Source organism: Saimiri boliviensis, chromosome 7 (genome assembly GCF_048565385.1).
Source record: "Saimiri boliviensis isolate mSaiBol1 chromosome 7, mSaiBol1.pri, whole genome shotgun sequence".
NCBI lineage: Eukaryota > Metazoa > Chordata > Mammalia > Primates > Cebidae > Saimiri > Saimiri boliviensis.
In genome coordinates, this window is record NC_133455.1 from 119,643,242 (window position 1) to 119,669,957 (window position 26,716).

The following is a 26,716-nucleotide window of genomic DNA, read 5'->3' on the forward strand; positions in this document are numbered from 1 at the left end:
TGTTCTTATAAAACTAAAACCAGGTAGACACAAAGACCATAAGGACATATTTGGAGGTGATTAATAGGTTTAGTAGCTTAGCCGTGGCAATGGCATTTCAGGTATATACAAACTCACCAGAAAGTATACATTAAGTATGTGCAATATTTTATATATCAGTTTGACCTCAATAAAGCTTTAAAGAATAAATATATTAAAAATAAAAATGAGTTATTATATTTTTTTAATTTTAAAGCATTACATTAGCATTTTATATTTGGATAGAAAATGAAATAATTTGTATTTCACTAAAGAAAAAAATAGGTACTGTTAACATCCATACATATTTCTTTCAATTCTTTATTTACATGCACAGATTTGTTTTTACTGTTGTTAAAATATTTGGCCACATGACTTTATTTTATTTTATTTGTACAAATTTAAGAGATACAAGTATAATTTTGTTACATAGATATATCACATAGTGGTGAGGTCTGAGCTTTTAGTTTATCCATCACCTGATTAGTTTGCATTATATCAATTAGGTTATTTCTCAGCACCCACTCCCTACCAAACACTTCAGGCTACAATACACAAATGAAAAATTCACAATTATTCCATGCTTCAAATATTATATTTGTACATAAGTTACTTCTTTCTTTCTCATCTAACACACAGCACATATAGTTAAATAACATTCCTTTAAAGTTGTCTTATTCTATGCTATTTTAAATGCAAAAAATATGAAACTGTTAAATAACTATTAGCTTTTTATTTAGCTTTTATTGTACAGCCATGGAAAAGACAAAACAGAAATCCAAGAATGGAGTAAAAGTTCTGTTCAGAAGTTGTCTTGAGAGTCAATTTAGGACAAAATACTTTTCTCCTTTTTAGGTGGTGTCTGTTAGCAGAAACTTTCTTTTAGAAACTTTACCTAAAATACCCAAGTCTTTAAAATCTGGCTCTGCTTTAACATGTAAGGTATTTCTACATTTTGTTGTACATTTACACACTACTGGTTCTATTGTGTGTCAAGATCGCATCTCTCTGGCAAATGCCATTAAATGTGGAGCTACAGTCTTCAGAATACACCTGCTTTCCTGTGATAACAGCACAGCTCCTGTCATCAGTTGGTCCAATCACCGAAAACCTAAGAGATAAAGAATAGATATTTGAGCATCTATCTTAAAATGATGATAGTATCTTTTTTTTTTTTTTTTTTTTTTTTTGGCGTCTGAGCTCACTGCAACCTTCCACTCCCTGGTTCAAGCCATTGTCCTGCCTCAGCCTCCCAAGTAGCTGAGATTACAGGCACTTGCCCCTACACTCAGCTAATTTTTGTATTTTTCATAGACACGGGGTTTCACCATGTTGGCCCAGTTAGTCTCGATCTCCTGACCTCTCAAAGTGCTGGGATTACAGGCATGAGCCACTGTGCCCGGCCCAATGTTGGTATCTTTTAAAGTTTTCTCCAGCCAAACTTTTATAGGTAATTCTTCAGCAGCCAACATTTTGCACATGTTTTAGAATGGAATTTTCATTGTTAATACAGCCTCTTCTCTTTCCTATCTTAGTAACAACGCCATGCAAGCTCAAGCTAGACTAGAAGACATCCCAGCTTCTTCCTTACCTCTCAAACCTCTCATTGTATGTACCTGCAACACCTGAGTATTCTATTTCCAGATTATCCCTGCTATCCATTCACTTCTCCCCGCTTCTCAGTTTAGACTCAAGCTACCGTTATCTCTCCCTCGTCTCTAGTCATAGCCTTCGAACTGACCGTAGTTGCAATTTTGTCTCCCATCTATTCATTTTCCACATAGCAGCATAAATAATTTTGTGTACAGTAAGTAGATGCCAAAATAAATGTTTTCGATAAAAACTACACAATGATAGGGCCGGGTGTGGTGGCTCACGCCTGTAATCCTAGCACTTTGGGAGGCCAGGGTGGGTGGATCACTTGAGGCCAGGAGTTCAAAACCAACCTGGCCATAATGGTGAAACCCCATTTAAAAAAAAAAAAAAAAAAAAAAAAAAACTACGCAATGATAGATGTGCTATAACAATGTGAACTGGGAGGCAGCCAGCCACCCAGGATTTTGTTTAAGTCAAAGTAAAACCTGTTAGATGACTCTTAAATTTCTTATATAACTTCCACAATATAAGGTAGGTCGATGCATGATGTATGAATGGAATGACTGAAGAGAGCTATTTCATGAACTATTTTTTCTAGTTACTAATGATAATTTAAGAAAATATAAACTGAATACTATTATAACCACCTGCATGTGTGTTTTCCTTTAAATGATAAGCTTTTAAAAGGGATATGTTACCTTTATAGTAATACTAGTTTCCAAAAAAGTAAAAAAAAAAAAATTAAAATAGTATGAATTATAATAAAAATTAGTAAGAAATACTACTTATTTTTCAAATATTGTATTAAAAGCAGATCCAGGAAATGTATACAACTTCATATGTTAGTTTTATGTTTATGAAGAATGATAATAAATGTAGAACAGATGTACCTAGAAGTAGATAACTATCAACTGAAATGAACTATCACTCCTCGTTCTTTGCTTTCAGCACATCTCAAATGTTCCAGCAATATGACTGATAAATGAAAGTACAGAAGAAAATGTCTAAATGTGACACTTCCGAATTTGAAAGCACTCTTACATGCAATACCTCATGTTGTTCACAGAACAATGTAAAGAAAGTACCATTGTTCTTTTAATACTGATATACAGGTATCAGGCTGGGAGTGGTGGCTCACACCTGTAATCGCAGCACTTTGGGAGGCTGGGGTGGGTGATAGTTTGGAGCTGGAAACCAGCCTGGGCAACATGGAGAAAACCCGTCTCTACAAAGCACACAAAAAGCCAGAGGCCGGGCGCGGTGGCTCAAGCCTGTAATCCCAGCACTTTGGGAGGCCGAGGCGGGTGGATCACGAGGTCAAGAGATCGAGACCATCCTGGTCAACATGGTGAAACCCCGTCTCTACTAAAAATACAAAAAATTAGCCGGGCATGGTGGCGCGTGTCTGTAATCCCAGCTACTCAGGAGGCTGAGGCAGGAGAATTGCCTGAGCCCAGGAGGCGGAGGTTGCGGTGAGCCGAGATGGCGCCATTGCACTCCAGCCTGGGTAACAAGAGTGAAACTCGGTCTCAAAAAAAAAAAGTTAGCCGGGTGTACTGACACACACCTGTAGTCCTAGCTACTCTGGAGGCTGAGGCGGAAGGGTTGCATTATCAAGTGAGCTATGATCATGCCACTGCACTCCAGCCTGGGCCACAGAGCAAGGCTCTGCTAAAAAAAAGAAAGGAAGGCAGGAAGGAAGGAAGGAAGAAGAAAGGGAGGGAGGGAGGAAGAAAGGAAGGAAGGGGCATCAACATGTTTAGTTGAATTTTTGAAGGCCAAAATTTTTAAATTCATGTTTTCTGATTTCAACTTTAGACCTTTCTACATATTCCAGCTGCTTTTATTTACAGGCGAATTTTGTCTTTGCATTTGCCATATAAAAAGATTTGCATAATATTATTTCAAATGAGATTTAAATCAGTTTAGAAATTTAAAAATTATTATGAAGTTTGGACAATTAAAATGCCAGATGACAAATGCTTTCCATTCCCATTGTTCAAAATCAGTTCATATAAAAGAAGAGAGGAAGCAAAAAAACAAAAGGTAGGGGAAAGGAAAAAAGAAAAGAGAGAGCTAGAAAGGAAAAAAAGAAAACAAAATTAAAGATGAGGGAAAATGGCCGGGCGCGGGGGCTCAAGCCTGTAATCCCAGCACTTTGGGAGACCGAGGCGGGCGAATTACGAGGTGAAGAGATCGAGACCATCCTGGCCAACATGGTGAAACCTCATCTCTACTAAAACTTAAAAAATTAGCTGGGCGTGGTGGCGTGTGCCTGTAATCCCAGCTACTTGGGAGGCTCAGGCGGAAGAATTGCTTGAACCCAGGAGGCGGAGGTTGCAGTGAGCCAAGATTGTGCCACTGCACTCCAGCCTGGCGCCTGGCGACAGAATGAGACTCTGTCTCAAAAAAAAAAAAAAAAAAAAAAAAAGATGAGGGAAAATGGAGAAAGAAGGACAAAAAGAATGGAAAGTAAGGAAGTGTAATTTAAAAAACAATTCTATCAATAAACATTATCACCCCTCCCTTACAAATAACTACTCACAATTGTGGAACTAAAAAGCGTTCATCTATCCACATCCATAGGTTTCCTTGGGATGTAACACGTGTAACATGTAATCCAATCCAACCAAAATGCCCAGGTTTTAAACTCTTCTGTATGAACTTCTGCAGAGAAAATGGTGTATTTATTCATTCATTTGTTTAAACAAATTTTGATGTCTTCTACAGAGTAAATCTCTGTGCCAGGCATTAATAAAATATATTTTTATATACATTAGCATTTTCATAAACAAGAGTAACTACCTTACGGCTAATACATGTTCAAAAGCAATGACAATAAACCTCCCATGCTTCTTCTTTTTTTTTTTTTTTTTGAGACAGAGTCTTGCTCTATCACCAGGCTGGAGTGCAGTGGCGCGATCCCGGCTCACTGCAACTTCCATTTTCCTTTCAAGCAATTCTCCTGCCTCAGCCTCCTGAGTAGCTGGGACTACAGGCACGCACCACCACGCCCGGCTAATTTTTTGTACTTTTAGTACAGACAGGGTTTCACCATGTTGGCCAGGATGGTCTCGATCTCTTGACCTCCTGATCCTCCCGCCTCAGCCTCCCAAAGTGCTGGGATTGCAGGCATGAGCCACCGCGCCAGGCCCCTCCCATGCTTCTTAGACAGTGAACCTGCATCTAGCAAGTTTTTCCTGTGCAGTTAGATCCTGTTTTTGATTTCTCACCAGCTCATCCAAATTTTGAATCACCAGTAAATGCGCCTGTAGCTGTGTGCAGTCACGTTGACTCTCTTTCCACGTTTTAAAAGAAGTTGAAAAATAGTAACATTTCCCTTGGTTCAACAGCCAGTCATTTGGGCACAAATAATTATGACCTGAAGAAAACATAGGGGAAAATTAATTAAACTTTATAGCCAATTGGGAAGATATAAATATTATCAAATATGATTTCTTGGAAAATAGATTTTTCCACCTCATTTTTTTGTCATGAAAGAAGCAGTTCTATAAAATGAGAATAATTTACTAACCTCTCTATTTTCTGGAGTTGGACAGGGTTTTGGAGTAGGTGAGAGCAAAGTTTGTGGATTCTGATCCCCATAATCAGAGGAAGCAAATTATAACACTTTTGACAGTTAATTACCAACTGAAAAAGTAAAAGCTTATTGTTTAATTTCCTCCACTATCTGGTTCTAAGTCCTTTGACATTTCAAGATTGTCTTTGCAACCTTTATTTCATGTCTGTGAGATTACTTACAATTACTGATGCATTGGGTACTTATTCTCCTGTGCTTTTCATTCATACTGTTACCTTAGTCTTGAATAGCCTCCTCTTCCTTCTTTACCTGCTAACTTTTTCTTTAATGTACAATTATATTTCCACCTCAAAAAGGAAGCCTTGAACCAGTCAATTTCTGCTGTCTGTAAAACTCAACACTAGGTATCATAAATGATATATTTGCTAAAGCAAGGGACAAATAGTTTACATCCTAGTCACTTGTAAACATCTCCATATCTTCCACATGACTGAAAAGTTTGTGAGGTGAGACTGTCATATTCATCTCTGAATCTCTTATCATTCAACACTTTGTATATAATAAACAATTGTTGTTGAATGTTGAATGGTTGGACTAAATATTTTAAGTTAAAGCATGTAATATTTTCATTGCTAATATTTTAGTATGTCAACTGTAAGCCTAAAATTTTATTTAAAAATTAATTTTGGAAATTAAATTGTATGTCCAGCCAAGCTTAAAAACGTAACCTGAGTAGGTATAACTTAAAGAAGGTTATTATGACCTAAATTTAGATTTGTGAAACTTCATATATATTCTTAACTCATTAATACATGCTATACCAGGGCAAGTGTTGCCAACGCTGAAAAAAATTATCATTTAAAAAAGTTGTGAAAAGATTGAGGATAACTGAATTGTAATTTCAGTTGTACAAATACATATTTGTTTGCTAAAAGGTATAAAATGACCTCTAATATACCTCTCAAGTTACGATTTGAGAGGGGATATTTATTCATGATTATTAGTGAGAAGGTGTCATTTAGATGAAATAATTTTATTATGTAGATATTGACACACTGGTCAATGAAGTATTACTGCAGTGCTGCAAAACACAATAAAAATACTCCAAATGATCAGTGTAGCATGGTGAGGATGCTAACTGTCCAAAAGAGTTATTGTAGGTAACTCAGCTTTAAGTGTTATTTTCTGTAAGAAGAAATACAGGTTGAAAATAGAGAAAAGTATTTATTGAACAACACTGCATCAATTGCTCTCTTAGAGGCTTTACATAATAATAACAACATGCACATACTGCTGTTGTTGTGGGCCAGGCAGGTTTCTAAGCATCTTATATACATCCAGTTTTTAAAATAACTTTGTAGAGTTAACTGACACCAGAGAAGTATGAAAAGGAAAAATCAGAAGATAAAAAATTATGCCCAACCATGACCTACCTTTTGACAAATAAATGGCAAAGAACAAATAAAAGGAGACAAGGATCTATAAATTAAAAGAGGCATATTCTATAAATGATCTATAAATTCAAGAGGCATATTAACCAAATGCAATTAAAGTCTTTGATTATAATACTTAGAAATCCAATGAAAAGAAAAGAAAGACATTTTGCTATTAGAGGATATCAAGAAGTTACTGCTAATTTTGTTAGGAATTGTGGTAGACAGAATTTCAAAATGGCCCCTTAGATCCAGCCTCTGGTGCACATGACCTTTGTAATTCCTTCGTGACTGTGGGTAAGACTGTGAATATGATGAAATGTCACTCACACAATCAGGTTACATTAGATAGCAAGATGACAGGATTTTGAGAACAAAACAAAAGAAGGGTCCCCAGTCTGTTGATTTTGAGTTAATCTATGGAAAGATTATTCCAAGTAGTCTGACTTAATAAGATGTAAGTCTTTGAAAGAGGGCTGAAGCCTTCCCTGAAGAGAGAGAGAACTCCTGTTGCCTTTAAAGAATTCAGCTTCCATGTTTCAAGAGGGTGTATGAGAGAGACACATGGCAAAGAAATGCAGAGGCCTCCAGAGGCTTAGAGGAGTTATGGCTGAAAGCCAGGAAGAAAGCGATAACCTATATCCTACAACCACATATAATTGTTCCAGCACCATAAGAGAGAGCTTGGAAGAGGAACCTCAGCTCTAGAAAGATGGGTGGTCTGGCCAGCATCACATCTACACCGCACTCCCCGTGAGACCCTGAGCAGAGGACTTAATTAAACTGGGCCGTGACTCCCAACTCATGGGAACTGGGTGGTAACCAGTATATGTTGTTAAACTGCTGCGTGTGTGGTAATTTGTTATATACCGATCAAAAACAAATGCAGGAGTTGCAGTGATACTGTGATTGTGTTATAGCAAAAGACATATTTAGCTATGAGTCACATACAGAAGTATTTAAATATTAAATGGTATGAGATCTAGTCGCTATTTTAATATAATCTAGCTTGGGGATGGGGATGTGATGATGGTGGAGATATAGATGGAAAATACTGATGTGGAGATGGAAAATATTGTACATTTCAAACAGGTACAAGGAGATTTATTATATAATTCACTCTACTTTCATTTATATTTATATAATACAGATTTAAGTATATAATAAAATAAAACCTTATTAAGTAGGTGTCATTATTACTCCCAATTTACTGATGAAGAAATTGAGATATATAGAGATTGTTTAACCCTACGTACTGATACAACATATAAATATCAGAACTGAAATTCTAACACTGCTAGCCTAGTTCTACAGCCTATGTTCTTTTTTTTCTTTTTTAATTACTGTACTTTAAATTCTGGGATATATGTGCAGAAAGTGCAGGTTTGTTACATAGGAATACACGTGTCATGGTGATATGCTGCATCTATCCCCCCATCATCTATTTTAGGTATTTCTCCCAATGTTAGCCTTTCCAAATGCCCCCACCCCCTGCTGTCTTCCCCTAACCCCCCTACCTCCCAACAGGCTCCAGTGTGTGATGTTCCCCTTCCTGTGTCCATGTGTTCTCATTGTTCAACACCCACTTATGAGTGAGAACGTGTGGTGTTTGGCTTTCTGTTCTTGTGTCAGTTCTCTAAGAATGATAGTTTGCAGCTTCATCCATGTCCCTGCAAAGGGCATGAACTCATCCTTTTTTATGTACAGCCTATGTTTTCATCCACTGCACTACACTGCCTCCACACTGTGTTAGTGTATTAGTCAGAGTTCTTCTTAGCCACAGCCAATGGTGTGTGTGTGTGTGTATGCGTGTGTGTGTGTGTGTGTGTGTGTGTATGAGAGAGAGAGAGAGACAGACAGAGACAGAGACAGACAGAGACAGAGACAGAGAGAGATTTAAGGTATTGGCTCATGTAATTGCAGGGGTAGGCAAGTCCAAAATGTATAGAACAGGCCATCAGGTTAAAAACTTGATATTATATCTTCAGTCTGAAAGGAAAAATTGATATTATATCTTCAGCCTGAAGGCAGTCTGGAGGCCAAAATCCTTCTTCCTTTGGGGACCTTAGTAGTTTTTCTAAGACTGAACTGATTGGTTAAAACCAACCTACATTATGGAAGATAATCCATTTCATTCAAAATCTACAAATGTAAAATCCAATTTCATCTAAAGCATATCTTCCCAGTGACATCTAAGCTGGTATTTAACAAACTGTCTGGGTATATGGCCTAGCCCAGTTGACACACAAAATTAATCATCACAGTTTGTTCAATCTACATGAAACATTCTATGATATAGTTATTATTATAATATCCCCATTTGAAAATTTAAAAACTGATGTTTAATTTGCCTAAATTCATGTGATCGGTTGGCTGAAATCTCTTGATTCAAACATAGGTCTATCCCAAGCCCACACGCTTCCCACTACAACCCACAGCCGTTGCACACCGCACCTATCACTGGTTGCTTGATAAATACGTGGCCAGTTAGGTATGGCAGGAAATCCACTATCATCCTGTTGTTGACTCACTAGGAAAACCCCTATTTTCTTCCTTCTAGAAATCACCATAACCCTCCTTCCTTTCAACCATCTGATATGCAGCAGTAGCACTGAGGAAGAGGATGTGCTTTCCAGTCCCAACCTTCTTCACCAGCGCTGTTGGCTTAGTGTGAAACATGAGTGAATGCAGGAAGAGGGAAGTCAAAACTACATTTATCCCTAAGAGTAGCACGTAACAAACAAAAAGAGCATTACCTGATAGACTGCTGATATTTACATTCTGAGAGAAATCCATTTTTTCACCTGTACTCAGTGCAAAGAAAAGATAGGAGAAACATTTAAAAATTAAAAGCACTCTAGATACATGAGAATAAAGTACCAGCACAAAATGGAGGCACGCTAATAAAAACTGTGAGTTTCTCTTCTCCTATGGGTCCACTCCTCTTCTTTCCCAGATTTAACTACTTCTCACCATATCTATTTTTACTCCTTTAAGTGCAAATCGCAATTCTAAATAATATGTGCACTCTTAGACTTCATAAAAGATGTTACATTTTTGTATATTATTTTCCTTTTTTCATGGTCTTTTAAAATGATGTTCTTACAGGCATGAGCTCCAGCACCTAGTCTTGATCTTATTTGTCCTTGTTATGGGCCAAAAAAAAATCTTTTGACCATATCATTAAGTTCCTTCAGCTTCCTAGTTGCATTATTTATAGTGTGTTTTCATATGGATGGAATTCATTGCTGGCTAGGAACACAGAACAGTTGTTAATTTGAAAAGTCTTTTAATTGTGTTCTTGGGCTAGCTTCATTCTATCTAAAATTAGCCACCCATCTCCCATGTTCTTTTTTGCTGTTGTTTTTCCAAAAGAATGACTAGGAAAAATATTTACTTGATTACTCTTGCTTTAAATCTAAGTTAAAATCAAGATTGCTGATAACTTTGAAGGCATTGGTACAGTAGAATGCTTTTAGGTACATTTAAAAATCTGATGCTGGCTGGGAGTGGTGGCTCACGCCTGCAATCCCAACACTTTGGGAGTCCAAGGCAGGTGGATCACCTGAGGTCGGGAGTTCGAGACCAGCCCGACATACACGGAGAAACCCTGTCTCTACTAAAATTACAAAATTAGCCAGCATGGTGGCACATGCCTGTAAGCCTCCTACTCAGGAGGCTGAGGCAGGAGAATCACTTGAACCCTGGAAGCAGAGGTTTCGGTGAGCTGAGATAGCACCATTGCACTCCAGCCTGGGCAACAAGAATGAAACTCTGTCTCAAAAAAAAAAAAATAATAATAATAATAATAATAATAAAACTGATGCTAATTTGCTTTGGGGGAAAACTATTTATGTAAAACCTTCCTTTAGGATTATGTTTTTACTCATAGTGTTCTGAAATTCTCTATCTATCTATCTATCTCATCTCTTTCTATGTATTAGCTACTTTGGTGTCCTGTTCTGAACTTAGTGGGTTCTTATAAGCTGAAAACTCAGTTTTTTTGTTTCCCTTTTACTCTTGAAAAATTGTTTATATTACTTTTTCATTATTTTATGTCTACTTTTTCTTCCCACTTATTTTCTTCTTCTGGAAGCTCGTTAAAAGAGCTATTGACCTCCCTGTATAAACAAGTGAATTTTGGTTTTCTGTCTCAGATAGCCTCATATTTATTTATGGTTTTTTTCCTGACATTTTGCTCTATGCTCTGGGATATTTGGTTAGCTATCATGACTTTTCAGAAGAAAGGGCACAAGAAATAGCCAGGCTACATAGTAGACCTATACACTACTCCCCCCTCTCACTCCAGAACCAAAACAAAGGGTATACATCTTAGTGCACCAACCACCAGTCCATAAATCAGGAGCTAGCTAGCTCTAACTATATATCTCACTGTTTTAGAGAGTTCTTTGATTTTATTTTATTTTTTTATCATTTTTTTTTGCATGATACAGAGGCAAAAGCCACTGTGTAAATGGACCAACAGATTGGCAAAGCACCAATCTAAAAGAGCATGGCTTAGAAAGTCTTTCACTTAATTACTTTGCTTCATTTTTTTTGTTTCAAAGTTTATTTTTAAATTTAATTGCCAATAAGCATTTCATGTATTCAAGAATTACTTTGTTTTAGACCTTCATTTACCCTCTGACTCTCCTCTCTGAAATGGAGCCCTGACTGAGCTTAGCCATGATGAACAGCTTCCGTCTACACTGCAGCTGTCTTTTACGCTTTAACTAAGGTTGTCTCCAATAGCATTATTCTATCCATCTTTCCTTTCCTTTAAAGTTTTCTTCCTTTTCCATTCTATGTGCTTTGATTAATTTATTCTATTTTGTTATCATTTCTTGTTCTACGGATAGATTCTTGGGAGAGAGGAGATATAAATATTCATGGTCAATACTCCATTTTGACTGGAAGACATGGAAAATTTTAAACAGGTCAAAATCCAAGGACAAATTTTATAGAAACACACGTATTGTAATTGTTACTAATTTATTAGAATAAAAAATATGGCTAGAAAAAATATTTTTCTGACTAGTAATTCATCAACATGTCAAATTTTATTGATTTCTTCCCAATAGCATTTCTCTTTAAAAAAAAAAAAAAAGTTGCATCATTTATGTCATTTTACCATTTATACTTTGTCGAAGAGAAACTGATTTACAAGAGAATATGTTGGCCTAAAAAGATCATACTCAGTGTCTAACAAGCAACTATCTACTCCTGAATTTTAGGAGCATTTTTAAAGCCATAATAATTAGAAAAGCTAATTTAACTTCTTAGAATTGCTGGTTAACAGAAAGCAATGCTTACTTAGATAGATTCATAAGAACTAAAAAATAATCGTTTAACATTGAATGTTAAATAAGTGAAAATTTTCCGATTATTAGTAATTGATTTCAATGTAGCATTGAACACATTTGAGGTGTATGATTGATATTCAGAGAAAAAATACATTAAGTAGAATATATATTTGGTCTGAGAACAGTCTGACATCTTTCCTTGTTGTATTAGGAAAAACACAAAATTGCCCAATTGCCCAATACAAAAATACTTCTTACTAAGAAATAAAGAATCTTCTACCCTAAAGAAGTTGCTTTAGGACTCACCTATTTTTGGAAATTTCATCTCAAAAGCCCCTAAAATCTATTTCCTGTCACGTTATACGTAAGACAGTACTTATTTTAGCTCACGAGCTTAAAAGCAAAACAAAAAAAAATCAAAGAAACTATGAATTTCTTTGGTTGTTCAAATAGTATAGCTACAGTATACACATATAAATACTACTTCAGGAAGAAAAAAGTCTGAAAGTCTACCTAAAATGGTTTTCAAAGGGGTCTTAGAAAAGCTATTTAAATACTGACCTCACAAAGCAATACCAATGAGCATATAGTCTTTTAGAAAAAAAAATTACTAAATTTTTATTATAAGATAATAAAGTCAACCTCTATTGGGGGTTCTTTATAAGAAAAGATGCAGAATAAATGCTAATTTTGCATTTAAGCATTTAATTTTTTAATGTAATATAATTTTATAATGTGATATATACCACTGGTCTGTTTAATTTACCAATTTTGGGCTACAATGTATATCTTATCTTGGCATTAAGAAGAATGAAGGATCAATGTTTATCTTCTGAAAATGTTCAAAGAAATAAAAGTTCATTACTCACGCCAGAATAGGTCAGTCATTGTCATAATGAAAATAAGGATCCCAATGCATCCAAATATGAGCAGAAGACAGTAACATTGTAGATATAGGGAGAAATCTGAAATGTTGAATTTTATTTCATGAATTTTAAAATTCTTGTGATTTTTCACTTTATAAACATTTTTCTGTTTCATTTTTATTACAGAGATGATTCATATTCATTTTGGATATGTCATTAGAATTGACGATGAAATGAAAATTTAAAAATAAAAAAGTCAATAATCCCAAACCAAGGAGATACTACTATTATTTAATGTTTTGAGTTGTACTGAAATGGCTTTGTTAATTATTTGGTGGTGCTTTTGAAGACCTAAAAATGATGTCTTGAATTCCATATATATTATAGATACAAATAAATATGATATATAGTTATATAAATTATATATAATCTATTTATTACAACATATTAATATATAAAATATAAACATGCACTGTAAATGTATATAATACATTATTTTATATTTGTAAATTATATAGAAAGAATAACATAGAATATACATATCTATTTCAGGCACAATGATGTGTTTTATTCAATTTAGTGAATCACTGTAAGAAATAAAAGAGGGATGACAGATACAGGTGAGGGGACGGAAGGCAGCAAACCACACTGCCAAGTGTGTACCTATGCAACAATCTTGCATGTTCATCACATGTACCCCAAAACCTAAAATGCAATAAAAAAAAAAAGAAATAAAAGAGGGAAAGAAATATTTATTAAAGTTTTCATATATAACAGTCACTGTACTGGGAATATTCACAGTTTATTTCACCTAATACATGTAATACGTTATATTTTTCTGGATTTGGCTTTCTAGACAGGAATCAGTTTCAGCCTAGGCAGTATTAGATCTCCAATAAATGATACTTATAAGGAATCTATGCTATAGTATTTCATTGCATTAGAGTTGACAAGAATATTTTCCTTACAGATAAATAAACAAGTAACCTCTAGAGAGGGTAAACAGGAACATATATATATATATATTATAATCCTCTTTCAATTTTATCTACTTTCTTCTACATATTAGCACTTTTGAATAAATTAGATGTATACACTTTTTTTCACAAAATTATGACAGGTTCCTTTTACAGGCAGACATCATATGATTAGTATCTCAATCTAGAATTATTCTAGTCAATATGCCAGGCTAGTGGACAAAGAGAAAGCAAAGTAATTTGAGATACTCTGATAATTATTCCCTAGTTTTTATTATTTTATCTATAAGCAAGCCCTTAATTTCATCATCTTGGTTGTACATTTCACAAAAAATGCGTCTTCTAAGTCATAATAAAAGTACTGTTTTTCATATCTAATTACTGTGTGAATGCCTTACTTCAATCGGTTTTATGGATTTACTGCATATATACTGATTATAGTATATACTTAGAGAATTTACTACATGTAGTATACCTTTTGAAATTTACCACTCAGTTCTTTGTATTACTAATTCCAAAATAGTTTGCTTTCTTTTTCCTACCTGTACATATTTCTACTGTTCAAGGAAATATGGAAAGACTTCTACTCAACTGAAAATCATCAAAATACATTTCTGTAATTTTATGAGGAAATACCAATTATAGGTATATGCATCTGCAGTTAACTGGTAATAAAGAACAAGGCCCATTCCATACATGCCAGGGAAGGAGACTTTAAAGTTCTTGCCAAATAAGATATATTAAAAATCTAACAATAGATCAAAAGTTAATATTTTTATGTAAGCCATGATTTACATACTGTATCAAGCCGGTGAGCAGAGAGCTGAGTACCTGACGCTCAGTATCCTGGCCTGTCCTAGCAATGCTTGGCTAGATGCCATTGGCTTACATGGGGCTACATGAAGAAATTGCCCTTCAAAATCTTTTAATGCTACTATTGCAAGAACAATAATTGTATTCTTTTATGTGCTTCATGAGAACTCAGGAAAATATTTTTTTTCTGAATTAGGATCAAGATTAATTATATCTATCTTAAGAAATAGGTGTCACTTTACCTTATACACAATGTGAATTAAACAACTAGTTGAGATAAGGATTCCCTTATCTCAATGAATCTTTCATGGATCTAAATAATCTATCTCAGACAATTTATGACCATTTTTATATTTCTTCTTATGATCAATTTTAAGATGTAAAAAATATTCAAGCTTCTCAACAAGGAAGCTTAGAAGCAAATGTATGGCAAGAACAAACATGCCTACAGTAACCTTTCTGGCCCAATTTATTTTCCCACCCCTATCTTTCATTTATAATTTAAATGGATATTATCTTATATTTTATGTATCAGTACTCAGATTTTAAGTCTCTGTACATATTTTTGTATTAAAAAGTAGTTTATAGATTAAAAATAGTAAATTTAGTTTAACATCCACATAAAAGCATCATTAGGTAGATTTTTCTTATTATAAATCAATGTACTGAGATTTAAGACTAAATGCTTCTTCCCAGAGCTGTACATTTAGTCTGTGGGCTAGAGGGTCTGACTCATTTTTTTTTTTTTTTTTTTTTTTTTTGTGATGGAGTCTCACTCTGTCACCCAGGTTGGTGTGCAGTGGCATGATCTCAGCTCACTGCAACCTCCACTCCCTGGTTCAAGTGATTCTCCTGCTCAGCCTCCCAAGTAGCTGGGATTACAGGTACGTGCCATGACACACAGCTAGTTTTTTGTATTTTTAGTAAAGACAGGGTTCCATCATATTGGCCAGACTGGTCTCAAACCCCTGACCTCAGATGATCCGCCTGCCTCAGCCTCCCAAAGTGCTGGGATTACAGGAATAGCCACTGTGCCTGGCCTGACTCAGTCAATTTAATACCACTGATATTAACTTTTGCTGCATGGAAGTAAGTTACTATTGAAAAAGTAAACATTTGTTTCATGGTGTTAAAACATGGGGGAAGGGGGTTTGCATTTGCTAGATATAAAATGAGATAGTACACCAGAATGTTCGATACATATGGCAGAACTGCCACTGTGGCTGGTAATTCTGATTTTCTGGCCTATGTCATCTTAACTTAGGTTTTGACTATTTCAACAAGATTGTTTTCAAAGTTCCTTTTAGACAAATTGAATTCAGGCACCGGCATGTTGTTCATCAAACTTGTCTATAGAACCTGTAACAGAACTTAAAAAAACAAAAACCAACCACAGAGCAGCCCTAAGGAGCCAAGATTAACCTTTTTTTTTTTTTTTCTCCCTCTTCTCTCATTCCCAGTAGATTGTTCTACCAATCCTATAGAGTTTTTATGAAGATTAAAACCAATATATAGTATGCTTTTTTAAGCTGTAAAACACTACAGGACCACTGTTACTCTCACCACCACCACTAGATCTTACCTTCCAACTGTAATAGGCAACTTCACGAAACATGTTTTCACAGATACCATACCAAGATAAGTGTTTCCATGGACTTTAAGCTTTGTAGGAAGAAGTTTCTGTAAAAACACAATTTTTCAGCCTTTTCTTTGAAAGTTATTCTCTTTCTTATGCTACAACACGCAGGATTAGCATTTCTCTTACCTCATGGCTCTGAAAATGCTGCGTTTTTATTGTTGATGCTTTCATGAATCTAAATAATCTATCTCAGACAATTTATGACCCTTTTCATATTTCTTCTTATGATCAATTTTAAGATGTTAAAAATATTCAAAGATAATTCTCTTCCTAGAAGAATAATGCAATTTTAAACTAAATGGGGGAATGGGGAGCAATATTCCTACCTTTAGATTTCTGCTTGGATTTACAACCATTCTTGAAATTCAGCATCATATACCCATCTTCATTCTCCATCTCTTCAAATGTTTAATATGTTATTATCCAGAAGATAGCACAAAGGAAATGGAAACTAATCTCAATCTTGGATATGTCTCTTTAAGCCCAAGATACCAAAAGAAACTAAAAGGAAGACCAAAACTGGTCAAAATTTATTCAGACTCAGATGTCTAAAACCACACAGGATGTGTTGGTAAATGAAAATGGACATACGCTTGCTAATATCTGGCTATAATTCTGTGTATTTCAAGATAAAGGTAGCTAATACGTACTACTCTTTCCAACAAATGGACTTGTGTGTACCTGCCATTTGCATGTGGTATATTAGAAACTTAATGGTGAACAAGATAGACGTACTTCCTTCCTTCATATTTTTTATAATCAAGTAAGAGAAAAAATAAAATAAACCAAATAATCTCTAACAAAACAAAACCAATTTCTAGGTAAATAAAAATTCAAATTTTAAATTAAAATAGTCATTTTGCTATTTGGGACATATTTGATTCGTAGGGTCCAAATAACAATGGTTGGATGGAACAAAATAGTGAAATAAATGATCAGCAAGTCTCAAGTTAGTGACAATAGGAATCGCTTTAAAAGAATTTAACTTTTTTGTCTGTTTGTTTGTTTTTCAGAAAATGCCTGACAGATTTGCCTTCAGTAGGTGTGACAGTTTACTTTGTGTCAACTTGGCTGAGCTGCAGAGTCCAGATACTTCTGTGAGGGTGTTTTTGGAAGGGATTCATATTTAAATTGGTGGCCTTTGAGTAAAGCAGATTTGCCTTGCTGTGATTGGGCCTCACTGAGTCAATTGACGGCTTGAATAGAGCAAAAAGACTTATCTTCCCTGAATGAGAAAGAATTCTCCAGCAATGGCCTTCAGACTTTTTTTTTTTTTTCAGCGTTCTTTGAAATGTATTTGACACCTCAAAACCTAAGACAATTTGTCACCCCTCCCCCACCATATCAAACATAAAATTAATGACTTTGCCCCAAAACTGATAAGAGCAGTGTTATTTAATGTCTTAGATGAAATAAGAGGGGCTACGAATAGTTATGGATTCTCGGTTAATAAGAGGCTCCTAAGTGGCAACGTTCTTAATACACCTCTTTATCTTGTCAGGAATTTTAATACCTCCAGCTGGAGTCCTGTTGTGCCTCCAGGTAGATCTCACTTGTTCTCACATAATCAAAAGCACCTGGTGCCCTAATTCGTGAGTGAGAGATTGGCACCCAGGAGTTGCCCCCTGGGAAAGAGTTGGCCTTCAGACTTTATCTGCGACATTGGCTTTTCCTGATTCTACAGACAATAAATAGACTTTGCACTTGAATTGAAACACAAGACTTCCTAGGTACCCAGCATGTCCATGCCCACTTGCAGAATTTTGACTTACCAACCTCCATAATCACATTCCTTATTTTATATATATATATATATATATATATATATATATATTTTTTTTTTTACTTAACTCTCACACACACACACACACATACACACACACACACACACACACACACACACACTCACTCACTCACTTACTAATGGTTCTGTTTCTGCTACATGGCCACTCAATGTCAAATCATTGATTAAACACCAGAGTATCTGGGGAAAGTGACTGACTGTTTCCCACAGCACATGCTGTGTCCACCTGATTACTGAGTCTCCTCCTCAACACTGGATGTCACTTGTGAGCATGTACATGGGAATACATATTTACACACTCCATGTCCTTTCTGCATGGTCTCTATATGTACCTCTTAGCTTCTCATTAATTTTTGTATTTTGTTCTTTTTGAGTTTCTGATAAGGCATCTCACCTATTAATTTCTGATGAGACCATTTAGATTACTTCTCTGAGTGCTTATCCTTCCTGTCAGGTGAACAACCAGACATATCACCCAAACTTCAGTTCATTGGGAAGATTTACCTTCACTTCTGTCTTTCACAGTCTTCTTCTGAATGGGATTACAGTATGGCATCTATTTCCAGTTGCCATCTTTCACATATCCACTTCTAAACCTCGTTTTTCAACTACTTCAGTATAAGATCATACAGAACGCTCTTCCCCATCCCCCAACCCGGATCACAGGTATGTTTGAGGTGGAGATGGCAAAGGAATGTGAACGTGTGCCATCGGAGTCTGAGTCACCTGCTCATGCAGTTTACTGAGCTTCTTCGGAGCTGCTCAGGCCTGGCCTCCAAAATGCCACAATTATGTTTATGATAAAAATGCTTCTGTGCAGTTGTAAACTTAGGGTTCATTGGGTCAAAGTGGTCAAGTTGGATCAATTTCATGCTAGTGGACATAATATCTTATAAAAATATGTAGAATATTTACTGCTTACATTTCACCAGGAATAGTTAGCATGATTGCATCAATGTAATGAATCTATTGTATGCAACCAGTTGTGAGGTATATCATGTTGGGAGCTATAGCAAGATGATTTAGTTCTCTCTGGCCATCTTATAACAGAGATCAGGAGTGCTGACATACACCTGGGCAAGGCAGCAAAGAAATATTTGTTATTTTTGTTTGTAAATACAAGCCGGAAACCATCACAGGATCTCAGCATTTCCCCAGTACATAGTTGTTCAAGAAAATGACTGAAGTTTCCTCTGGTTTAGGTGTTGGGGAATAAATGTCATAATTATACCTGTGATCATGTTACAATGTCCTTCACCAAGAGACTCAACCTATCTCCTTTCCAGTTGAGTGGTTCCTGGTCTGGGAAAAGCTTTGCCTACTAACTGCATTGAAGTCTGGGGATTGGGTAAGACACAATGAGTCTCCTCTCTGAGAATATGTGCTAAGTTTCCAACCAACATGCATGGATTTTTCCTTAGCATATCAGCAGCTCCTTAGTGAAATATCCTTTCTTTTTTCTTTTTCTTTTTCTTTTTTTTTTTTTTTATTTCCCAAAACTTCAAAATAAGCTAATCATTGTCACAGATTTCTGTGGCTGAAAACTCTGGCTTATTACCTCTGGCTTATTGTGTCAAATTCAACCCCTTGACCTCTAAAATCAAATTATTACCAGTGATACCAGAAAGCCTGATTTCCGCTATAGCATCTCCCACTACATCTGTAGTCAACAGAGAACAGTTGCCACAACAGATCGTCACCAGTTTCTCTCACCACAGCATTCTCCACCCCTTAAGCTTCCAAAAAATCAACTCACAGAACTGGCCTTGAGGAGAGGAAATCAAAGCCTAGAGGAGACTGTAGAAGGGAGATCAATGACTGCCTAGCCTCCTGACTGTATAAAATGTGGTGACCTTGAAACTGCTCCCCCACACCCATGCTGAACTCCAGACCCCTCAGTTCTACCCCAGGGCCATCAAGTAGCTTCAGAAACTTCTCTTTTCTTTACCTTCTATGCCTGGGCTAATTCTCTCAGTATGAGTCTAATTCTCTCAGTATGGGTCTAACAGATTTGGTGGGATTGAATGCTGAAGTATTTTAGAGTATCAAAACTTAAAGATGTCTAAAATTTACATCTTAATGTTTTTCCCAAACTAGATTTATCCAGTGTTTTCTACATAATTAGTAATGAAATTCTGTCCATTTAACCCCCTGCACATTTCCCTAGTAAATTCATTACTTCCCATTTTAAAAGCCATCATCTTGGCTCAACCACCATGTGGGCTGACACTATTCCTTCATGGCATTTAGTCTCCTTTTGCCCTCTCCCCTTGTCCCATGAAAAACAAAAGAGTATTTTTAAGGGTTGAGATGCTTAATAAATGTGATGCCCAAAAAATCCAAAATAGACATAGAAAATGTGCATCTTTTACAAAGTTCATATCCTCATGTATTAATTGGTTAATAAAAGGAAGTCTTTATTCTCTACAGAAATGTTACAACTTTACACTTCTGAAATTCAGAATTTCCAAGACCTATATGAGATTATTATTTTAGTCTTATATAGGATTTTTTTTTTAAATTGAGACAGGGTCTTGTTCTGTTGCCCAGGCTGGATGCAGTGGTGTGATCATAACTCACTGTAACCTTAAACTCCTGAGCTCAAGTGATTATAGAAACATTTTCAATCTGATAGGCTGTCTTATTGTTTCACTGTATTTTTTATTTTATTTTTGAGACAGTCTCTCACTCTGTCACCCAGGCTGAGTGCAGTGGTGAGATCTCGGTTCACTGTAACCTCTGCCACTGAGTTCAAGCGATTCTCCGATTGCAGCCTCCCAAGTAGCTGGGATTACAGGCACCTGCCATCATGCCCAGCTAATTTTTTGTATTTTTAGTAGAGATGGGGTTTCGCCATCTTGGTCAGGCTGAACTTGAAGTCCTGACCTCGTAATCCACCTGCCTCAACCTCCCAAAAGATTACAGGTGTGAGCCGTCGCGCTCGGCCTGTTTCAGTTTAGATTTCTTGAATTTTCATTCCTTTCAGACAACTTTGGATACATTAACTATGTATGCCTTTTTATGGGTAAACTATTTGTGCCTCTGTTCATTTTCTGTTACTAATGTATTTATGACTATTCCACCATGTATTTTCATTCATATATTAATTCATTCAATAGGACTTTTTGAATATGTTATGCTACAGGCACTATTCTAACTACTGAGAAGACATCAACAAGTAAAACAGAAAAACACCTCTGATTTCGTAGCTTCATGGAGCTTTCATTCCAGTGGCAGAGACACATTACTCACTGCCCAGGAGTTTATGTATGTTTTAAATGTGGGTTACTTTCATTGCTTTATGAATCTCAGTTCGTGGGGCTATAGTGTAACCATAGTTCCTTTAGAGCTTTCATCTGCATCCAGAACAGACCTTCCTAAGAACCAACTCAACTTTATTCCTGGTTTATCAGCAGGTTATAGGAAATATCTTAAACAGCCATAGACATGAGAGGTGCCAGTGAAAGAGTTGGATGGTATTATTTCAGAAGCTTGCCTGTCCTCTCTGGTTGGCATAGGGGCCTTCAGCTTGCCTTTTCATTCAGAATCTGCCTGTGCTGATTCTGGATATACCAATTCATCTTATAATGAATTGCTGCTGGGGGTGCTTGAACTTATTTGGTGAATCTTACAAGTTTCTTTTTCTTTCTTTTCTTCTTTTTTTTTTTTTTTTTTGAGATGGAGTCTCACTCTGTCGCCAGGTTGGAGTGCCATGGTGGAATCTTGGCTCACTGCAACTTCTGCCTCCCAGTTCAAGTGATTCTCCTACCTCAGCCTCCCTAGTAGCTGAGATTACATGCACCTGCTACGAAGCCCATCTATTTTTGTATTTTTAGTAAAGACAAGGTTTTACCATGTTAGCTAAGCTGGTCTTGAACACCTGACCTCAAGTGATCTGCCTCCCTTGGCCTCCCAAAGTGCTGGAATTACAGGCACGAGCCACCATGCCTGGCTGGGTTTCATTTTGTTAATGGCAGTTTGGAACATATGTATGCCTGATGACTCAATTTCTACAAGGTCCAGTAGCATGCCAGGAGCTATTTCACAAAAGCTCTATAAATACTTAGGTATAATTGATCTGGTCTTGCTCTAGGGCTCAAGGGATCAGTAGAAATTGTTTCACCTGTTAGGACTTGGCCATAAATTCCACAGAGTTTTTTCTCACCATTGATACCTCTGGTATCACAGTGTGCGATAAGTTGCATGGCTCCAGTCATAGAGATTCTTCCACTGCAGCGGATTTGTGGAGGAGTCCACACTTACTCTCTGAGCCATGATAGGAGCCTTGCAGCTCTTTATATCCCCAAATATATATGTCAGAATTCTATTCCCAGATATGAACAATGATTCCTCAGTATCCAGTGAGGCCTACCAGACATTGTGTCCTCTGCTTTTTTAAAGAGATGCCCCAGCATGCACCAAGTCCCCGTAAACCTAAAAATTTCACTGATGTGATGCAGCGGCCATTCAATCTTTATTGTATTCACAACTCACTGCAGCGTACGCATCTTACTGCTTTCTCATCTGGTCCAATTTGAATAATGTCATTAGCCTAGTGAACTAGAGTTAAACTTTGTAGGATGTCCAAGCAGTCCAGGTCTCTTCACTGTATTATGATACACAGTGGGAGAATTAACAGATCTAGGGTAAGAATATAATAAGTATTTACTCATATCAGCCCTAAATAAATACCAAATATTTCTGGTACTCATTTCTTAAAGAAATTAAAAATTAATTCTTTTGCCAAATTAGTGACCATATTTTTTGTACCTGAGAGTAGGGTAATTTGATTTAACGAGTATACTACATTTGAATCAGCAGCTACACTTGGAATTATTGTTTGATTGAACTTGCAATAATCAATTGTCATCATCCAGAATCCATAGAGTTTCTGTAAGAGCTACACTGGTGAATAAAATACAGATAAATGGATACCAGCATCCTTGCATCTTTGAGGTATTTATGGGTGGAAATAACCTTTGTCATTAAATCTATAATTCAAAATTAGTTTGGGTTTACTATCATGCCCAGTGGAGGGGAGAACAGTTTCAGGAGCTTTGGTCTTTCTCATCACAGTATGTACCAAGCTGGCCAAGGAACCAATGTAAACTTTATACCAATTCTTAATTATGCAATGCCCAATTACATGTTCAAAGGCCAAAGAATGTCTACTGGGTGAGTCCTTGGGCCTAGTGTGAACCAGACATAAACAAGTACTCTATTACTGGGACTCCATAAGCTTCTACTCTAACAGGAGGGTCATGATCCTTTCTTGAGAATCAATGTCAACCTATCCCTGCATTCTGTAATCCTAGAAATGTATGTCCTAGATTTTTTTCCTAGTTATTCAAATAAATGGCCATGAATCTTGAGAACTGATGTGTGCTCCCATCCAAACACATATGCTGAAGATCTAACTCCCAATGTGACTATATTTTAAGATAGTATCTTTAGGAGGAACCTAAGGTTAAATAAGGTCATAGGGATAAGGCCTTAATCTCATAAGACTGGTGTACATACAGATAGAAGTGAAAATATCCGAGAGCTCTCTTTTTCTGCATATACACAGAGAAAATGTCATGTGAGGACACAGTAAGAAGGCAGTAGTCAGCTCCAGGAAGGGAGACCTCACTGAGCATTAACCTGGCTAACACTTTGATCTTAGGCTTTGAGTCTCCAAAATGATGAAAAATAAGTTCTTGTTGTTTAAGCCACCCAGCCTGTGTTATTTCATTATGGCAGCTTGAGAAGGCTAATGTAAGTCCCACCGGGGATGGACTGGAGGAGTACTTACCATTTACTCTAGTCTGGGTGTTGAAAAGGGCTTCCTTTTAACCATGATTTCTCCCATTATTGGGTCCTCTGTCAGAAAACTGGCTTTGGCCAAACTAGATTGGGGTAATAGTTTATAAGTTTTGAGGACACGATTGCCCTTAGCCTACTAGTCATCTACCTTTGATTTCTTTCCTGTTGTACATGTCCAGGAAAGCCAGTGGCATACTTGCAAGAGCTGATTGTTCAATTTCCGAGGGTTTTTGAGCCCATTGTTAAGCATAGTTATTTTTTTAAATTACGTGATCTAAACTTTCAGTTAATAATATTAAAAGCAAAAACATAAAATATAAAAATAATATTAAAAGGTACTTTTTCACCAACTGTAAGGTACAGGAATGTGCTTTGGTCAAGAAGCAGGCTGAGACAGACATCCAGGCAAATGACTCAGTGAGTCTGGAGCGTAGACATGTAACTCCACGTTGTATAGCCTGTTTGTGTAAGCTCATGCTTGCCTGGAAGCCATGGAATAAATACAACAACCCTGATGATGCTGTACAGTCACTCTTGGGCTTGGCTTGGCTCAGCATTGCATGGCATGGCATGGCATGATACGGCTCACACTGGTGTCCAAAAAGAGAGTAACAGTACTGACCCTTCTAAAGGAGAGCCAGTCGCCTTGAAGGTGAGCAGAGGGGAACCAGGAACTAGCTTGTACCCAAAGGGAAAGAGTTCACTGCTGGTCCCGACAGAGCTGGGCTTGCAGACCAGGGAGTGCTGCTGCAGGTGTGGGAGCAGCAGGAGCCACAGAGCCGGAGCAGACAGCCCAGATAAAGGCAGACTGTGTGAGATGAGAGAGCTGCTAAATAAAACTCCATTTCACCTGCCTATGGCCCCCAAGTGTTCTTTCAGCTATCGTCCATCCACCCACTCCCCCCAGACCTCAGCATGGGCTGGAACCTAACCCGGGCCATGACATTTAGCATAGTTGTGGACCTAACACCAAGCTAATAAAACAATTACTTAGAACCCATCAATTTGTGATGATTTTTAGTGCATTTTGCTGTTATCCACGCATGAAATTGTTAACATCTGTTACATCTGTATAGTGAAAATAATAACTAATGCTGTACTACTGCACGTTAATTTCCAACTCTGTGTTCAATGATATTACCTGGGCACCTTGAAATCAGCAATGATGGGAATAAGCACATCACAGAAATCAGCTGGTGTTACAGACCAGGGCTTGTTGTGTGTGTGTTTTTCTCTGTGCCACCAGTTGTTAAAGAAAAGCACAGAAGTAGAAGCACCTTTTTGCTCTCTGTATTATTTCTGCGAACATTGAGCTTTATCTGACATTGCTATAGCTCTGTGGGTGAGTAATCCCAGCTGCTATTGCAGTTCAACCCTTAGTACCACAATGGGGCCCACCTTGTTTCATAGTGGAGCTCTAACACTTGGCCTTTTCTACTTTAAACCTTGTCATTCCCAATACTTCTCTGAATCCACTTCTGTGGGAACATCTCCTACTGTAATCTTTGGCACGCAGAGGAGAGTCATGCTAAGCTTCTCAGTGATGTTTCAGTAAGTCCTTTTACCAGTGCCTTCCTTATGGTGCTGATGATACCATCCCATAGAACAGAGTCCACTGGTGGATTTCCTGTCTTTATATAGTTTATCCACTGTAGCATGCCCCTTCTCTGTGCATTTTTATCATTTCTTCAGCTGCCTGCCATGGGAAATCTGGAATGTTACTCTACATAACATGAGCCATTGCTTTCTCCAATCTTCTTGGAGTTATTTCAGCAGTGTATCAGCACTGTCCACAGCATGTATCCAAGTTATGAAATTCTATATTGCAACTGAATTCCCCATGTTGATAAAATCTCCCTTATCCAGCTTTATGTTTCCCTTATGATCTAGCCACTCTCAGAATCCAGTCCCATTGTATACACTCCAAGTTGTTGTTATTATATATTAATTAGGTCCAAATTCATTCTTAGTATAGCCTTTTATCTTCCTTATAAGCTTAACACACAACCTTATTATTGGCCTTATGACCAATAACAAAGAAAGGAAAGGAAGGGAGAGTTGTAAGAAGAGTGTGAAGGACGCAATATCTTCTTTAAGTAAGGAGAAAGTCATGACCTCAACGAGGGAGAATATGTAATTTTGTCAGGATTAGAGAGTACAACATTTAAAAGATTCTAGATTTTTTAAATTTTTGAGAAAAACTTTTTGAGAAGGCACTTACAAATGATGGAAAGTATTTTTAATACATTTATCTAAAAATGGAATTTTTCTATATTATTTTACAACCCTTTTTACTTTTTTATATACACATTTTATGTGTATCTATGTTTCTCTCTATATATATTTGCATATATGTACAAATAACCATAAGAAAACAAATAAATCCATAAAATAGGCAAAATATTTAAGTAGGTTATTGAAAAAAGATGTATGAGTTGCCAGTAAGCACATGAGTAAACGCTCAATATAACATCAGAGATGTACAAGTTAAAATCACATTTAGATTCTACTACACACCTATGGATAAATTTAAATGGTTAAATTTAAAAAGATTGGGCATATCTAATGTTGCTATTGTTGTGGGGCAAATAGAACCATTCAATATTAATGTTGGGAATAGCACAACTTTTTGGGAAAATGTATGTTTATAAAATAAAACATATATGTTCTATCTAACTTAGCAGTTTCACCTCTAAATATTTCTTCAAATGATTTTAAAAATGTGTCAACAGAAAGACTTTCACATAAACGTTTATTTTGCCCTTTCTTATGATATCCATGAAATGGAAAAAGCTCAGTGTAGTAATGGATACATTTTATTATAAAACGGATAAAAGTTATTATATGTCTATACAATGAAATACTACTCAGTAATAAAAACTAATTAACTGCTAATCTGAGCAGCAACACGGATAAAACTC

General features: G+C 36.5%; 2 protein-coding genes across 5 annotated transcripts in view; one reads left to right on the forward strand and one right to left on the reverse strand.

Moving 5' to 3' along the window:
• CLEC2A (C-type lectin domain family 2 member A) overlaps window positions 1–17,815 on the forward strand; it is a 43,706-nt gene extending 25,891 nt beyond the window's left edge. For 3 of the 4 annotated variants that reach the window (XR_012518604.1, XR_012518605.1, XR_012518606.1), the window contains 2 exons: window positions 9,149–15,431; window positions 17,200–17,815. Coding sequence is in view for 1 of the 4 variants with exons in the window: in XM_074403303.1 (XP_074259404.1) it covers window positions 17,200–17,210 (11 nt within the window). In the remaining 3 variants the exon portion in view is untranslated. The remainder of the gene's footprint in view (window positions 1–9,148; window positions 15,432–17,199) is intronic. The other variant, XM_074403303.1, reaches the window with a different exon arrangement.
• KLRF2 (killer cell lectin like receptor F2) lies at window positions 933–16,687 on the reverse strand. The gene is made up of 6 exons (XM_039461775.2): window positions 16,513–16,687; window positions 12,761–12,856; window positions 9,345–9,392; window positions 4,848–4,996; window positions 4,160–4,281; window positions 933–1,129 (listed from the first exon to the last, which is right to left on the reverse strand). The coding sequence occupies exons 1-6, from the start codon at window positions 16,580–16,582 to the stop codon at window positions 985–987; spliced, it is 630 nt and encodes a 209-aa protein (XP_039317709.1). The 5' UTR covers window positions 16,583–16,687; the 3' UTR covers window positions 933–984.
• Window positions 17,816–26,716: the final 8,901 nt, after the last annotated feature.

Excerpts from the sequence above, each read along its gene's own strand:
- KLRF2 (XM_039461775.2), bottom strand. The coding sequence starts at position 16,582 with ATGGAGAATGAAGATGGGTATATGATGCTGAATTTCAAGAATGGTTGT. Across the intron at positions 9,393-12,760 it reads AATGACTGACCTATTCTGGC|GTGAAAAAATGGATTTCTCT; the intron begins GTGAGTAATGAA and ends CACTGAGTACAG. Across the intron at positions 4,997-9,344 it reads AAATATCAGCAGTCTATCAG|GTCATAATTATTTGTGCCCA; the intron begins GTAATGCTCTTT and ends TGTTTTCTTCAG.